The sequence below is a fragment of the Cucurbita pepo genome, chromosome 2 (genome assembly GCF_057944985.1).
Source record: "Cucurbita pepo subsp. pepo isolate OVF chromosome 2, ASM5794498v1, whole genome shotgun sequence".
In the NCBI taxonomy this organism is placed as follows: Eukaryota; Viridiplantae; Streptophyta; class Magnoliopsida; order Cucurbitales; family Cucurbitaceae; genus Cucurbita; species Cucurbita pepo.
Genome location: NC_141799.1, coordinates 14,770,052 through 14,786,829, shown reverse-complemented (window position 1 = coordinate 14,786,829; position 16,778 = coordinate 14,770,052). Strand labels below are relative to the sequence as shown.

Below are 16,778 nucleotides of genomic sequence, written 5' to 3'. Positions count from 1 at the left end.
AGCAGAAAAGAATGCATTGTCGAACTTTTCTCGAGATTTTTCGTATGAGAAAATGGTCGATCCCTTCAAGTCGGATCAAATTTTCGTTTCTACGAGAAATTTACTTCAATTGATACCCTATACCGATAGTACCTATTGATTAAAGAGCAAAAGTTTCTCAAACACACCTTAGGTGAACCTACCAACAAGCTTACGTGATCGAATCGACTTAAACATAATCAAACTAATCGAGATTCGTTAGATTTTCAGGACCCAATCAAAATCACCTTACTGCAACATCTAATATGGTTAACAGGAATAAAATGATACAGAAAACACCATGAAAAGATGGGTGGTGATACAAATTCTGGTATCATCACCAGAATATGATACTATTTTTCAGTTGGATTCCAAATACAAAAGTGTTCTTAGATAATGTAATCAAAAGAACATTACTGATAGAATCCATTTATACAAACAGTAGATGGATGAAATCAGGCATCTGGCTAAGTACACAACCCATATAATATCCATTTTCTTCCCAAATAATGACAACCTAAGCGTTTTCTGTGACAACCTAAGCGTTTTCGTAAAAGGAAATGCAAAATTTGATTTTATGAACATCTCTTAAACTGAAACAGATAACGCAGTAGTAGTTAAGGAAGCTTACTCAGTCCCACGTAATTTGATTCAAGAGTGTTGCTATCCCTCCTTGGCTGAATTCGGCTATCGGTTCCCGCTTCGTCAAGCAAATGGATTGCCACGAATTCTTAACCGAACAAAGGGAATAAGTTAATCTTCTTCATCAACTTCCAGGTCTTCACTATCATCTTCACCCATATCCTCATCTTCATCATGATCACTGTCAGTGTCTTCCTGCTTTTTCTTTTGATCACTCTTGTTATCCTGCTTTTTCTCACCACCTACATTTCCAGAATAAAAACAGGTTAATTTGAAAATACACTTTCTTCTCGGAGGCTTTATAGGAGCAAGTCCTTAAATACTAACAGAGCGAGGAACAAAAACAGAGAAAATGCCATACTCGAGAACACATACCATATTCACTGAAGATGACCCCACCAGAACACAACCCCTCCTCAACTTTAATGAGCTGAAGAGTCAGCCTAGGTCCAATCTCTTGAAGCTTGACAGCACTCTTCGTAGAAGCTTGGTTGACTCTACCTAGATCACTGGCCAACGTGACTGTTGCTGCTTCATCGTCAGCCTCGCTTTCTGACCCATAACCAGCCCTTTCAAACAACAGACGAGAAAACTTGTAAGAAACAATTAGAGGCTAATGTAAGAACATGAGATAAAAATAGAATTTATAATGATGGATCCCTTTTCTTTTCTTTTCTTTCCATATTTGGATATCACATAGGGGACATGGCAAAGATTCACTTGAGCTCCTTATCAAACGAACCATATGAAAACCACTTAACATTTTCCCTATATTCCATAACTTGATTAAAACAATGAAACAACCAACCAAATAGCTTACTTTGTGACAAAGTCGCTCACATCTTGAAGACTCCTAAGATCAGGAACTTGATGATTCTGAACAAACTTTCTAAGCCTACGGGTAACACCAACAGGCTGTAATCTGATTGAATAATGTCGGAAATCAATGAGCTTTGTGTCTTTGTTATAATTAAGCAATACAATTCTCTGGCACGATGAAAGCTTAACCTGATACATGGAAATTAAATTGTTGTTGAGAGTGAAGGAAATCTGATCAGTCAGAAATTCAGTTGAATTAATAAGAAAACCTACTGTATTTATATCAATAGCTGGGAAGATGTTCTGGAACATTATAGTAGTGAGCTTCAGATGCTGATCTCCAGTCCCAAAACCAGAAAGCACAATCTGCCAATAAAAATGTTAGCTGAATGATTCAATGAATCAATATGCCATCATGTTATCTTCAAAAATGCTCTTTTAGCTTGTGTACTTCGAAAAACATTGCATATTGAGCTTGCTTATGAAACAAAACCAAAGGTGACATGAGAGAAAGAAGCGAATCGTAATTGTCAAAACTTCTCGCTTCGAAATAGCTCATCAATCAGCACACGGTAAGATCTAAGAACTCAAACAAAGAACTCTAGTTTACCCTTTTACCAGTGAAAGACACCAACAAGACAAATACCAAAAGGAACACGTTTATACAAGGGAAATTGAGACTATTACCAAAGGGGGATTCTTGAAAAGGTCTTTTGGACATCTCGGGCGCAATTGCGACTGAGCAACGTCTACTGCAAGCGAATACTCATGTATTTTGAAGTTAAGAGTTGGTCCCTGAGGGGTCCTAGCAACACGCAAATATGGAGCACTTTCAGTTTTGGAGAGTATAAGAAAATGAGTAACTCCCATAGGCCCAGCAACATTCAAATAATCCTTAAGATTATTCCGTCTCTTCTCCTGCAAAAACAGTACACACACAAATAAGAAGAATGCTTCCAGATATATCATTAACTTATTTAAGCAATCAGCACACAGGAAAGTTCCAGTGGCAACAAGGAAGAGAAAACAATAAGAGTATACCTTAAGATTGAGAGCAGTGTAAGGAAGCATCAATTTTCTCAAATCCATTTGCAGTTGCCTAAGTGGACCAGGTAACTTCCCTCTAGAAAAAACAAAACTCTTCGGGATTTTCTCCCCAGTAACATGATCCACATTAGACTGTTTCTTCGCTGTAATCGGCTTCACAAACCCCTTCTTCTTCTTCTGTTTCAATCAATTAACAACAAGAAAACTTAAACCTTATATACAAAAAAAAACAAAACTCATAGACAATAAACAGGTTACAAGTGAAGAAGTTCTTACGTTTCCAATACGAGCCATTGCTTGCTAGAAGAACAGTGAAAGGGAAATTTCAGAAGCTTGCTGGCGAAGAACTCCAGCACCCTCTAAAATCAAATACACATATACGCAATGGCAACCCTAAGGACAAAAATTCGGAGCGGAAGTCGGTTCGATCACAGAACCGAATGGTGGAGAAGAACCGAACCAATTTGGATTCAAATCGGTCCAGCAACGGATTGCAAGAGAGAAAACAAGAGACGAACGGCCAGCAGCGGAGCGCAGAGATGGAAATTCAAGACCGGCGGTGACGGCGGCGGCGAGGAGAAGAGAGGACGATACGGTACCGTAAAAGTCTAGGGCGCGCGTGGTGAGGTGAGGGGTTTAGGGTTTTGTGGAGATTAATTACATACATAATTAAATTAGGAATAAATAGCTTTATTTATACCAAATACATAATTAAATTTCAATTATGTTCCCCAAAATTCCATTTTTACCCTTTCCCTTTTAAAGTTTGGCCTAAATTGTTCCCACAATTATCTTGTGTGTTAAAAATAAAATATGAAAATAGATGGTTAATATTTAAAAAAATAAAAAAAATAAAAAATAAAAAGATTTATTATTACCGTATTTTCTCCCCAGTAAATTGTTCTTGATGTTAAAATTCATCCTGCAAAATTGAATTCCCTTAAATGCGAAAATTTGGCACTTGTGTCCAACTTCCTCCGGTCATCAATTGGCTAAAAAGGGTAAAAAAAAACTGGGACTTCCAATGGCCCCGACACAAAAGATCCAGAGTGTTACAATCACACTTTTCTTGGCCGTGGATAGACTCCACAACAGGTCATGGACAAGCATGACCATGACACATAGCAACAACGTTCGTTTATTTGACCAAGCACAAATAAATTTAGACTCCCAATGAGTAAACAGAAAAAGGTTCCAAATTCTTCAAAGTATCAAAAAAAATCCTGATTAGTGAAGCAAATAGCTGAAATCTAAGCAACTATTGCAGAGAAATTCAGCATCCATCGACTCATCTCCTCATTTAGATCTGCGCAGAAGCTCTTCAGAAGGAACTTCTAGTGTAGCACCAGCATGTTCTTTACTCGGCTTCATTTCTGCAGCAATACCCATTAATCAAATTCGGTTCTACTCAGACATTGCTTACAAGCAAATCCCAGTACATTTTAAGGAAGTTTGATATGTTAGTTAGAAGCTTGAAAAGGATTTCGATTGCGTAATTCGAGGTTTAGAAATTAATCCTAGCTTGATATGAATTTGTTGATAACAATGCTATCCATATAAACAACAAAATTTAAGCTTCTATAATCTATTCATTCATTTCATACAAACACACAACCTCAATTTCCAACGCAAGGCTTCATAAATACTGGCTACTTATTTGTTTGATCAGTTGTTGGTTTCAAATTCACAGACTTTGTTCATAGGGAAAAACAATGCACTTTTAGGAAGTTTGACATCTTAGTTAGCATCTTATGATGTATTTGATTAATGGGTTAGGACTCTATAATTTAACCTGTGATATACAAGTTTGTTATCCCAATCTATGAGGATAGGGTTCGAAAATCAAATTTATAAACACTACGTTGTTAACTTGAGTATCAAATTTATAAACACTACGTTGTTAACTTGAGTATCAAATTTATAAACACTACGTTGTTAACTTGAGTATCCCCCAAAGGGCTAAGGCATTGATAACCTCCTTTAAAGATCTGAAGTTTAAATTTTCCACTCCTTGAGGAAGACTATCCATGTTATGTTAACCAACATCAAGATTATACAAACTTATGCTTCTATAACCTATTCATTCTTATGATGCAAACACAGGTTACACATGTTTAATCCCCAAACCAATGTTTCATAAAGCCCGGCCTGTTAAAATTATGAACTGAACATCCCCAGAAGAGGCTACAGTAGCTTCTAGTGTTCCACTAAATAAAACGCGGAAGAATTTGGGTGAGGCATTTCATCAAACATGTGGGCTGCAATGCATTCATTTCAAACTCACTAGTCCTTAGCCAAGTAATTGATTCGTTGTTGGTTTTGTTTGTTCAATTAATCAAAGAGTACCGTAAATGAATCCAAAATTGAAAAAGAAAGAGATGGAATACCATAGCCGCCGCGAGAAGTGAGCTTGGCCTGAACGATCATATTAGAGATGAAATGGGAGGCCTCCCGAGCTTCTTCGAGCAATTTACGAATCTCGGGATCTGAAGTCACATGGCGGCTCTCTTCGAACTTCCGACGAACCTCAGCAGCGGACTCCTTCAGCATCAAGGTATCGCCGGCGAAAGACTTCTTGGTTGCCCTGAGCAACGCTCTGTAGGCGCTTAGAACTTCCCCTTTCACCATCCCTCTTGAAATGAGTTTCTGCGCTTCCTCACTAACAAAGACGCCCAAAAAGGCGACGACGTCGTTTCATTCAAATGCCCTATTTTCATGTCCAATAAAGTAGTCAATGTTTTTTTTGCAATATTTTTGTTAAAATTAGTGCATAAATTAATAAAAACTACAATAATTATTTAAAATTAAAAAAAAAATTGGTGAAAAATTAATACAATTATAAAATGTGGTATTTTTCCTAAAATAAATCTCAATTTTATCTCAAATTTTATTTAAATTTTAATCTAATTTGGTATTTTAAAATATTTATTTAATAGAAATGTACTTTTTTAAAAATTAAAAAAATTTACTTATTAAGTAATTCATCAATATTTATATTATTTATTGCCATATGAATAGATAATAATTGGATCATTTTTAGATTTTGAAAGATAAATAATATTATTTATTGCCATATAAATAATATTATTTATATTATTTATTGTCATATGAATAGATAATAATTTGAACTTTACTCCTTTATTTCAATTTTACAGCTAAAATTATAGAGTCCATTGATGATAGACATAGCTCTGTTAAAAGAGTTCAGTTGAAAGTGAAACAAGATAACTTGACAGTGGGACTATGTTTTCTTCCCTGTCGACGTACCTGTGAGCGAGCGTCGGGAAGTCGGTGTTCTACAGTTCATACCAGCAGTCGTCGGGAAGTCAGTGTTCTACAGTTCATACCAGCAGTCGATGGAGGTGTCAGCGAGGAATCTAGATACTGTAAGCTGCACTTTAAGGACGATCTCGAAACCGGGGATCCTTAGCAGTTGAAGATTCCAGGTCTCAGAGCATCAGGAGCTTCAAAGTGTTTGTCGCCTCGTTTCGAGTTCGATGTTAGCTTCATCACCTCAGGGTGTCGACCATTCTACATTCGTGCTTCTTACGGCGACATCTATGGTGTGATTTCTGATCTGAAAACGTGTTCTCTCCTACAATTTCCATTCTAGAATCTGCATATCAGAAGTTCATATTCAAAATCAAAAGCAGCCACAGCCAAATGAACTTGTGTAAGTTCTTAATAAGTAGAGATAGTTAAATGAACTTGTAAGTTCTAACAACAGCCAAGAGGAATTTCTTGAGCGGATAGCTGCATTTGACATGATAGATTCAAGATATGTTCGAAATAGACATTACAGATCACGAATCAAGAACATAACGAAAATACCATGTTCATAAATAATCTTGAACACCTTAATTTTACCATGGATTGTTAGGAACCACGACCCTCAACAATGGTATGATATTGTCTACTTTGAGCGTAAACTCTCGTGACTTTACTTTAGGTTTCCCCAAAGGACCTCGTACCAGTGGAGGTGTATTCCTTACTTATAAATGCATGATCATCCACTTAATTAGCCAACGTGGACTCCCTCCCAACAATTCTCAGCAATCCTCCCCCCTGAGGCGCACAACCTCCCTTTAGTCCAGGCTCGACTCCTTTCTCTAGAGCCCTCGAACAAATTACATCCTTTATTCGACACGTGAGTCACTTTTGACCACACTTTCGAGACTCACAACTTTGTTCAACATCTATTGACATGACTAAGTTAAGAGTATGACTCTAACACCATGTTAGGAACCACGACTCTCCACGATGGTATGATATTGTCCAATTTGAGCGTAAGCTCTCATGGCTTTGCTTTTGGTTTTCCCAAAACGCCTTATAAATGCATGATCATCCACTTAATTACCCAATGTGGGACTCTCTCCTAACCATACTAATTTGGATCTGGTCCCAATATAGTCAGTTTTTGATGTTCTTCGATCCTAAGTATAAAGGATACAGCACGAGTCACACATTGCTATCATTTTTACTAACGAAACTAGGATAAGAACACATTTGATATCATCAGAAATGAAGCATACGTTCACTTGAATGTAGTTTACAGTCCATAGAATGCTAAATGTATAATCAGAATTCATTCATAGAGCCAAACTGCCAGTGGTTCTAAGCTGCTCCAGATCAACATTTAAAGGTCAGAGACTCAATTTATTATTAGCATTTGAAAACTCTTATGATGAAAGGAAGAAGAAGAACACGAACCTCCGAGTCGTTCACCCCACAACAGCAATCTGGCATCTTCATCTTCCTCATCGATCTCATCACCATACCCAAATTCACCATCTCCACGATAACCAGGTTCACTACCATACCCAGATTCATTTCCCTGAGCATCAAGACCTCCATTAGAACTAAACCCACCTCCCAAATGATGATCCTTCTCATCTCTCTCCCTCCTCGAATTCTTGGCTTCACTCACATCAGACGACCAATTCGCATCCCCATTCACAAACAACTCCCCACTCGAATCAGTCCCAACCGCCAGAGGGAAATCGGAGCAAGTCCCATGGGCAGCCGAAGCTCCAACAGAGCAGCACCGCCTCGTCCCACTCCGATCGCTACTCCGCCCAGAAACCGACCTCGATCCACGTCGCCGCCGCTTCCTAGCGATCAATCCAAAGCTACGTCGAGTGTAACGCCCTGCAGCAATAGAAGGCTTGTCGTCGTCAATCAAACTCAACCTGGACATGTCGATGGCGTCGACATTGAAAGAGGTAGTTCGATCGGAGAGACAAGGGCGCTTGGTGTGAAGGGCGGTGGAAGAGTAGTAGGGTTTAGAAGTTGTGGGAGGTGAGATATGGGTATCGGAATCTAGGGTTTTGGGAGCAGAGTGGAGATGGTGGAAGGGTCTCCAGGTATGGAGCTTGAGAGTGCAGGAGTCAATGGATTGGCGGGAATCTAGGGGTCTGCGAGACATGGGGAAGTGGGTTGGGTTGGTTAAGAGGGCATTTGAAATGGGGAAGAATTGAAGGATGAAAACATGGGTTCAGAAAGGATCGATGGGTTTGAGAAGGAGAATTGTACAGATTTTCTTAGAACCAGAGGGAGATGGAGATGCCACTATGAGACCAATTCCCTCCAATCTCAAGGTTCCATGAGTGTAGTTGTATTTATAGTTCAGTTTTTAGCGTATTTCTTGTCATAAAATATGTTTGTAATTTGCATATTATATATATTTGGAATACTATTTTAGTATTTATTTTCTACTTTGCTTCATTTTTAAAGAGAGTTAAGTTATGTCCAATCGTTTTAAACCGGTAGATTATGTTTTTATTTCAAAAGTTTTATTTCTATGTTAACTCTATAATTAATGATTTTAACAAATTTTCTACTAAAGATGTGGCATGATAATAAATTATGAAAACAAAGTTACATGTAGACATAAAGTCTTCGAGTAAGTTTATGTGAGAGTAGAAACCCCAAAAAGGAAATTTGACATTTTTTGATAGAGGATCAGGATGGTTTTCCTTGGAGATGGAAAGTTTTGTCAATTTACAAATTCTTCCTTAGTTAGTTAAAAGAATGAAATTGACTGATATTATGACAATACTAGGTAGCATAGATATCATTATGGGAGAAGTTGATCGTTAAAATGATAATTGATACATCACAAGTCCAAGATATCAATTTGTTTCGAGATTGGAATTCTTAAACGAAGTCTATGGAATTCTATTGGTAATCACAATCGGCATACTAGTAATTATATGGTTAGAAAGAGAAATATCCGGCGGGATACAACAACGTATTAGACCTAAATATGCTAGTCCTTTAGGAGTTCTTCAAAATCGCAAGTCATGTACTTAGAAACGTCACAAAATGGTTTTTAAAAAAACATTGGCTAATTTGGACAACATAAATAAATGACAGGGAAAAAAAAAACAATTGAACAAAGTAAGAGTTGCAGGGGGGCATATTTCCATACCTCAAAGCCACGAATGAGTTAACTCACTTTACCAATATATGCATCTTTTATGTCATTGTCAATATATATAACACAACATAATAATACTTTCCTTTCTCCAATCCCAATTACTAAAACTAAACTATTCACATTACCATACGGATCATAAGCGTCCTAAGTCCTTGCTTCACCTAAGTTAGGAGGCTTCTTTACGTACGTAGAATGAATGCACACATGATATAAACAAAATATATATTTCCTTACTCAACAATGAGACTAAGGACGAACCAGTGAGATCTCCTTGTTACTTCTTCCCTCGATGTCCTGTAGGCATCGATTGAGTGTCATACGGTAATTACCAAACTGGACGGCACTAGGTGGTTGCAAGACAAAAACATAGGAGATTGGCCGAGACATCAACATTGCCTTTTTAGTTGTTACTTTGTCTGGCAACTCACCGAAGCTTTTTTCGTCGTATGGAAATGACTCTGTTAGAGTGAAAAAGCTATCTCTCCCCAACTTCTCAACCTGAAACAAAACAATGCCAACAAAAGTACTTTCAGAATCCACAAAATGTATGGCAATTGGTAACTCACTGGATAGAACATTCATTCAGATGTTTTTTATTAAGGATTGTTGGGAGAGGAATCTCACATCGGCTAATTGAAGGGTTGATCATGGGTCAATATCATACCATTATGAAGATTCATGATTCCTAACATGGTACCGGAATCATGCCTTTAACTTAATAATGTCAATAGAATCCTCAAATATCGAACAAAAAAGTTCTGAGCCTCGAAGATATAGTAAAAAAGTGACACATGTCGAGGGCTCCAAAGGAGTTGAGCCTCGATTAAGGGAAGGTTGTTCGAGAGTTCCATGGCCCTTAGGGGAGGCTCTGTGGTGTACTTTGTTCGAGGGGAGGATGATTGAGAATTGTTGAGAGAGAAGTCACACCTAGGCTAATTAAGGGGGTTGATCATGGGTTTACTTATAGGTAAGAAATACATCTCCATTGGTACGAGGTTTTTAGGGGAAACCAAAAGCAAAGTCACGAGAGCTTATGCTCAAAGTGGATAATATCATATTATGGAGATTCGTAATTCCTAACACTAGTTTCACTCCTGAACAAAAATTTCATATTCAGAAAGAAGGAACAATTACCTGAAGTTGTGAAAATCTGATGTTATTCATAGTGAGAATGACTCTAACCCCATGAAGTGCAGTAGCCAACATCCGGACAGCCAGAAGATCAAAGAAATTCTGTAGCAGAAGCTTCTCTATGACCAGATTTTCCTTCGAACTCGCAAAACGTGGAAACCACAATATACATTTAACATCAAACCAGGGAATTTGATTTTTCCCACTGGAAATGATGGTTTCATCAGGGTGGGAAAGTTCCCAAAATTTTCTTGCGTCCTTTAGTGCTGCATCATAGACGTCTGAACGTGAAAGATTAGTTGTACAAATTATTTTGGATGGATCGCAGTGACGAGCCAAGTTTGATGAGAAATGAAACCCGGCATCATCCATAACAAGAATGTAGCCACCTGATTTAGGAAAATATTTTTCAAGCGTCAAAGCATGAGCTTTTTCGTCTTCTGGCAGGCATAGACTTGATTCAAATGAAGGAGAATTTGATGGACTCTGATCGTGAGAAAAGAAACAAGAATCTCCATTTCGACAACCCTGCAATAGAAAAAGGGTCATATTATTAGCTTTCTATGGGATTAGGGGAAAACCCCCAACAAATCTTCGTGAAGCATCATATACTGAGAAGAAGCAACGTTATATTCTCCCCATTTGTTTTTTTTTTCTCATTTTTATTGACCCGTACAAGCAAAGCCTTGAATTTTATTTGATTGGATTTCCAAAAGCTAACAATTACTTTAGTCTTCAGTAAATGTAATCATCGTTCAAGCATTTCATTGGTCAGAAAAAAGATGGGTATAATTGGCTCAATTTTCAAGCATCACCAGATAGATAGATACCTGGAGAGAGAAGAAAAATTTGCAAGTGGCTCTCCTTGATTGCAGTGAATGTGAAAACAAGCACTGATCGCCTCGATTGCAGGATCCATTGACAAAGTAAACACAAAGAGCGGTCCCATCATGGACATCAAAACCGTTGTTCAAAGAACTTAAGGACTGATTGTTTGGTTCTTTTCCATAAATAACTTTCATCTGTTCAAAAAAAAAAAAAAAAAAAAAGTTAGTGAACAAACAACTTTCATAGGGAAGACAAAAACATGAGTACCTGTTTGATAACATCTGCCAACTTCCCAGCTACATGATTAGTTCGGGGATAGCTGGAAGCAACATATGGTAGAGATGCACAGGTTCTTGATTCACTTGATTGGTCAACTCCATTTTCGTGACATTTGAGAATGCATGAATGTTGAAACTGAGGAGTGTTGGATGATCTTAGAATGTCGCACATACCCAAAAATCTGGGTCGAAACTGGTGCAATGTATGTATGATATCTTCATCTGGAGTGGCAGAAAAAGAAAAGTCTAGGATAAACTCTAAAGGAATATAAAGATGCAAAAAGAAGCAAGAGCTGCTAAAATGGAATAAAGAACAATTGAAGCACGGTGATTATGATAAAGTCCATACACATTTCAGAGACGTGATTTAGAGATGAATGCACAAGACTGTGAAAAGAACACCATTCTTCTTCATCCTTGGAAGGTGTTGATGTCATAGCTTGTATTTCATCAGACTTCACGAGTTTGTTCAAATAATCGACACGAATTTTATCCTATTAAGGAAAAGAGCACTAAATTTTACGCCCATCATGGGAAACAAAGTAATAACTATTCAAACAAAGAACTATACCTTATAAACTCTTTCCCAGAACTGGAACGCATGCAAGTTTCCTATCAATGCCATTTCTTTAAATCCAAGTGGAATTGTATCAATGCTCTCTCCATCGAAGTAGCTTTTTATGTACTCTGCATACTGTATCAGATAGCGTTCAAAGTTGATTAAAATGCAGGCAAATGTTACATAGGGGAATCCAAATAACAACAATCAAGAAATACCAAATTATTCTCTCCAAACGGACGAAGTACTGGTAAAGGCTGTGTATCCATTAATATGCCTAGCAAAATTCCTTCATGGAGCATTCCGATGTCTCCAAACTTTAGTATCAGCACAGAAGAATCAAAAGACAGTGAGAAACTGGCTAGTAGACTTCCATAATATGTAGGTTCATATCGGCCTCTTGGAGTTTTTTTAAGCGCTTTCATGCGAACAAGAAGATTCAATGCATCTTCAACAACATTGCCATCAGGTGGATCGAGAGCTTTCTGCAGCAAAACTACAATCGGTGTACCATAAATCAATGTGCATCCAGTTTAGATAATAGTAACACCATACACAACCCATTATCTACACGTACCAAATGTTAAAAAAGAACAACACCAGAGGATCAATGGCAATCATACTAATTGCCACAGCCTAGTCAATAAGTGTACACCTACACTTTCAACAGACATACGCTGACTATTATTATTATTTTTAATTAATTCCAGATCGGTTTATCAAAAACTATAACTAAATGAAATTAAACAAGTGTATTAATCAATTAGACTGCTGAATTTGCGTTTGATGATTACTGTAAAAAGAAAAACAGCAATGGATTTCATCCATGGATATGACAGCATCCTATGTACATTAAAGCTAATTTAATAAAGATCATATACCAAAGCTCATTCATATGAGAAGGAAAGTATTTGGGGAAGGGAGAGGGGACTTTCTTTTTTCTTGGTCTAAAGTTCTAATTCCATCAAATTGAAATTTGAACTTAATGTTGTAAAGTAATGCTCTCCATTAGTTGAGTTTCCTTTTTACTTACGTCTATGCAGGCTACTTTGTAGCTGCCAGTTATTGGGGGCAATATTGGCTTTTTGGGGGTGTGTTTGAATGTTTTGGTCGATCATATCCTCCTTAAACTAGACAATGAAAATTATGAACGCCCCTCAATATGTTTTTGTGATTAAAAATAAATCATTCATAAAAGAGGGAAAATATATCCTCCTTAAACTAGGTAATGAAAATTATGAACGCTCCTCAATTTAACAAAAAAAGGTTTCACCAAGAGAAAACTATCATACCAGTTGGATCGTTAATTGCTTTGGATTCTGTTGAGCAAATTAGAAGCACTTGCTGCCTCAATGATAACCTCAGTATAGCTGGTCGTTCAAAATCTTCAAATTTGTGGTAAAATGATCTTGGTACCAATCGATAAACTTGGCCATCACAGGTTCGACCAGTCCTTCCTCTACGCTGCTCAGCCTGAGGCATATTGCAGTATAAAGAGATGAAATTAGTCAAATTACTAAACTCCTACTTTTTTTTGGAAATTCTGCAGTTATATGGAAGTCCTCAATCTGACTTCTCATTCACATTTGTAACATTACAAATTGTTAAGTTTATCTATTGAAATGGGTGGGTGGGGGGCTATCAAAGGTGATAATCACAAAAAGGAAGTCAAAGTAATGGATAAAAAGATATGTATTTGATAGTGAGAGGGTTGTGAGTGGAGAAAGAATCTAAAAATGAATACATAGAAAAGGGGAGAGTATAAGCCTTTAAAGGTCCATTTTAATACAAAGTAATAAGAACGGAAAGCTGGAAGTACGGAGGTTGGAAATTGGAGAGTCAAGAATAGGTTGCTTGTGTTTTATTTGTATGATGAGGAATGAGAATTGTAGAAATGTAATATAGATTCATATTTATATATTATCTAAAATCCAACTATATTGCTGCCAAAGCCCAATAGTGGATATTTACTATGCCGAATGTAGGAAGGCGTTCTGAAGCCTGTCTCTCCTTTCATTACCATTTGCCACAAACCAAACACACTCTAAGAGACAAAAGGGATATAGCACTAAAAGTTAGGTCCTTTAGTGTTTCTGCAGGTGCAATCGAATGTTTTTATCTTCTGAATTATATAGATGTATAATAATGAATAGAGAATCCATTAAAAAATTATTGTTCAAAAAAAAAAAAAGCCAAGATGTTAAGAGTAGAACTTAGGTGAACAAGATTTGACGCAGTATACCGGATCATTTACCTGAGATTTAGAAATCCAGACAACCTGTGCGGAGTCCTTTTTCTGATTATTATCCCAAAACACTTGTAAAGACCTGCATGAATCGATTACATATGCTACTTTTGGTATTGTGACGGATGACTCAGCAATATTTGTTGCTAATATCACCTGCAGGAAAAAATTTAAATGCAAGATGTTTGAATAACAGTGTAAAAAAAATTGAGACGGTTGCCCGAGCTTATCAAGAACCATGGGGACATCAAATTCCAAACCAAGTGTGGAAGTCTCGAATGATCAAATATAGAGAATAAAACAGCAATCAACTTATCAGAAGCATTGTCAGAAACACATTCAAATTAGTTGTCATATTACTTCCTTTACATCTAAATTAAAAACTAAAGATTTTATATCACCTTTATTTCAGGATTAGTCATTATATTGTTTAAAAAGGGTGGACATACCTTACGATGTGATTTCCAAATCCTCATTGCTGTCAAGGCTTGCTCAATGTCAATACTGCTATGTAAAATATAAACCTTAAAAGAACTATGTGACTTCAGAAGATGCCACTGTTGCTCCAGTGAATAATACGTGGGAAGAAAAATCAAGATACTCTTTTCAATGTCAGACTCATTCTTATGAATATGCAACAACAGATTGTGAATCAGTTTGTGCACTTCAGGCTTAATTTCCACAGAAGATGTGGAAGGGCTGAAACCATTAGAAGATTGTAAATCTGACTCAATCCCAAGTAATTCATTTACCTGTCAATGGAAAAATAAATCATAATTAAAACAAAATAACTCAGAGACTATCACTTCTGTTCTATCAGCACAATTTCGCTCTAAGATCACTGCTTGTCCTATACAAACATTCTTGCATATATTCTCAAGTTGCAGACATAGTTCTAAACTCCTTTCTGAACATAGTTATAACACTATCAAAACAATCAGCATCAAAGTAATTCAAAAATTGCTAGCACATTGAACCAACTACAAAACACGGAGCAAACATACACAATGATGTGGTTTACAGAACCAGTAAAGTATACAACATCAATCACAAATAATAAGGGCTCACCTCTTCAAGATATGAAACCTTACGTTCAAAGAAAGTTTTCTGGCTTGAGCTAGGGATTGCAAGCACTTCAACACGTTCACCTCTACCAATTTCTTTGAAATAATCTCTATACCTTCCAATATCAGCGGTTGCTGACATCAATACCACCCTACAAAACTTTAAAATATTAGCTCCCGAGTGGCCAAATCAAGAAAAGAAAAATTTAGTTAAATTTCTAACAAGGACTGGTAATGGAAAGAACTAACCTGAGATCATGGTTCTTCAACAGAAACTGCTTCACGCACACAAGAACAAGATCAGACTCCACAGATCTTTCGTGCACTTCATCAAGTACAATCACCTTGTAATCGAGTGCCTTTAACCCCCTGTCTCGCATTTCTTCCAACAAAACCCCAGCCGTTTTAAAAACAATCTTCGATCTGGATGCGTGAAGCGTGAAGCGTGAAGCATTGGTAAAATTTTACAAGAATACAATTTAAAATACAGTAAGCAAAAACGACTTACAAATATAATGTGAAATTGAAGATTCAATTATCAACAGTCATATTATGTACCTTTCCGATGAGTGCTTCGAGTGACCTATATGATATCCAACCTCTTCTCCCACGTTACAGTTACGAGCTCTAGCAACCATATTCGCAATGGCAACTACAGCAAAACGCCTAGGCTGCGTACAAAGAATGGGCCCCATGTCTTCGTCCAGAAGAAACTGAGGAATTTGAGAGCTCTTACCTGTAAACGCAAGGCAACAGAACCTAATAAGCAGAGATAGACCATAACTACTACAATCGAGCAAAAAAACTAGTAACAATACAGCTTAAACCGATAGACAAGCAAATAGCAAGCGTTGCCTTCCCGTAAACCAACCGTCATCCATCCTCTATTTTCCATCTCTTCCCCATTCTCTTAAAAAATTCAAGTCATCGAGCACAATATGGATAAGTTGCAATACACACAAATGAAAAAAAAAAAAAAAAATATATATATATATATATAGGTGTGTGTATAATCCATCAGAAACAACGATCATTACGAGAACTGTAAGTTCATGCTTCCTTCAACCAAAAGACGATAAACCACTAGTAATACACAGTACGAAGATAGCATACCACAGCCAGTTTCGCCGACGATAAGCGTGATGCGATTCTTGCGAATTTTCTCAACGATTCTCTCCTTGAGCGACATGACCGGTAAAGCCGAGAAATCGAACGGCGACGACGATAACAACGTCGACGAAGAAGAAGAAGCCATTGAAGCGAACCTTTTCGTCTTCCTTCTCTCTCAGAATGGTTCCTCTGGTCTCCGTAGTCGTTGTGCTCCCGCCTTTAAAGCTTACTGGACTGATCGAGGAAGGAAAGGAACGGGGTTTTTATATCTTGACACGACGGTCAGATGTTTGTCTTCGGTCATTTGACCAAAAGGTAAGGGTAAAATTGGAAATTACCAGTGCGGAAAATACTCCGAAAATTGGTTTTGTGTACGGCAAACTTCGTGCGCAAGGATTTGGCACAGTTCGTGGGCCCCCATTTTTTATTTTCCCACTTTTTAAGGAAATTTGAGAATACTTGATAATATAATTATAATATATTTTTAATTAAATTATCTTTTAAAAATGTAAACATTATTCGAGTAAAACATCATAGACATGACAGTGACACGTCCCAGACAAACATTAATGTAACATACTACTCATAATTATAGCCC

General features: G+C 37.2%; 4 protein-coding genes across 5 annotated transcripts; all 4 read right to left on the bottom strand.

Moving 5' to 3' along the window:
• Window positions 1–335: 335 nt before the first annotated feature.
• Window positions 336–3,198, bottom strand: LOC111788368 (peter Pan-like protein). Its single transcript, XM_023668686.2, has 7 exons — window positions 2,803–3,198; window positions 2,521–2,703; window positions 2,167–2,397; window positions 1,753–1,845; window positions 1,481–1,668; window positions 1,036–1,229; window positions 336–902 (listed from the first exon to the last, which is right to left on the bottom strand). The coding sequence occupies exons 1-7, from the start codon at window positions 2,818–2,820 to the stop codon at window positions 772–774; spliced, it is 1,038 nt and encodes a 345-aa protein (XP_023524454.2). The 5' UTR covers window positions 2,821–3,198; the 3' UTR covers window positions 336–771.
• A 289-nt stretch (window positions 3,199–3,487) lies between these two features.
• On the bottom strand, window positions 3,488–5,207 carry LOC111788370 (complex 1 family protein / LVR family protein). The gene is made up of 2 exons (XM_023668688.2): window positions 4,914–5,207; window positions 3,488–3,899 (listed from the first exon to the last, which is right to left on the bottom strand). The coding sequence occupies exons 1-2, from the start codon at window positions 5,152–5,154 to the stop codon at window positions 3,823–3,825; spliced, it is 318 nt and encodes a 105-aa protein (XP_023524456.1). The 5' UTR covers window positions 5,155–5,207; the 3' UTR covers window positions 3,488–3,822.
• A 438-nt stretch (window positions 5,208–5,645) lies between these two features.
• LOC111788369 (LYR motif protein) lies at window positions 5,646–8,046 on the bottom strand. 2 transcript variants are annotated; one of them, XM_087121562.1, is made up of 2 exons: window positions 7,237–8,046; window positions 5,646–6,121 (listed from the first exon to the last, which is right to left on the bottom strand). In XM_087121562.1, exons 1-2 carry the CDS (start codon window positions 7,949–7,951, stop codon window positions 6,036–6,038), a joined length of 801 nt encoding a protein of 266 aa, XP_086977688.1. In that variant the 5' UTR covers window positions 7,952–8,046; the 3' UTR covers window positions 5,646–6,035. The 2 variants fall into 2 exon arrangements, with proteins under 2 accessions (XP_086977688.1, XP_023524455.2); XM_023668687.2 differs by having other exon boundaries at window positions 5,646–6,142; window positions 7,237–8,042.
• A 928-nt stretch (window positions 8,047–8,974) lies between these two features.
• LOC111788865 (zinc finger (CCCH type) helicase family protein) lies at window positions 8,975–16,421 on the bottom strand. Its single transcript, XM_023669424.2, has 14 exons — window positions 16,184–16,421; window positions 15,629–15,806; window positions 15,320–15,493; window positions 15,075–15,222; window positions 14,456–14,758; window positions 14,016–14,162; window positions 13,054–13,234; window positions 11,980–12,257; window positions 11,774–11,896; window positions 11,552–11,696; window positions 11,192–11,424; window positions 10,927–11,118; window positions 10,100–10,624; window positions 8,975–9,463 (listed from the first exon to the last, which is right to left on the bottom strand). The coding sequence occupies exons 1-14, from the start codon at window positions 16,323–16,325 to the stop codon at window positions 9,212–9,214; spliced, it is 3,021 nt and encodes a 1,006-aa protein (XP_023525192.2). The 5' UTR covers window positions 16,326–16,421; the 3' UTR covers window positions 8,975–9,211.
• Window positions 16,422–16,778: the final 357 nt, after the last annotated feature.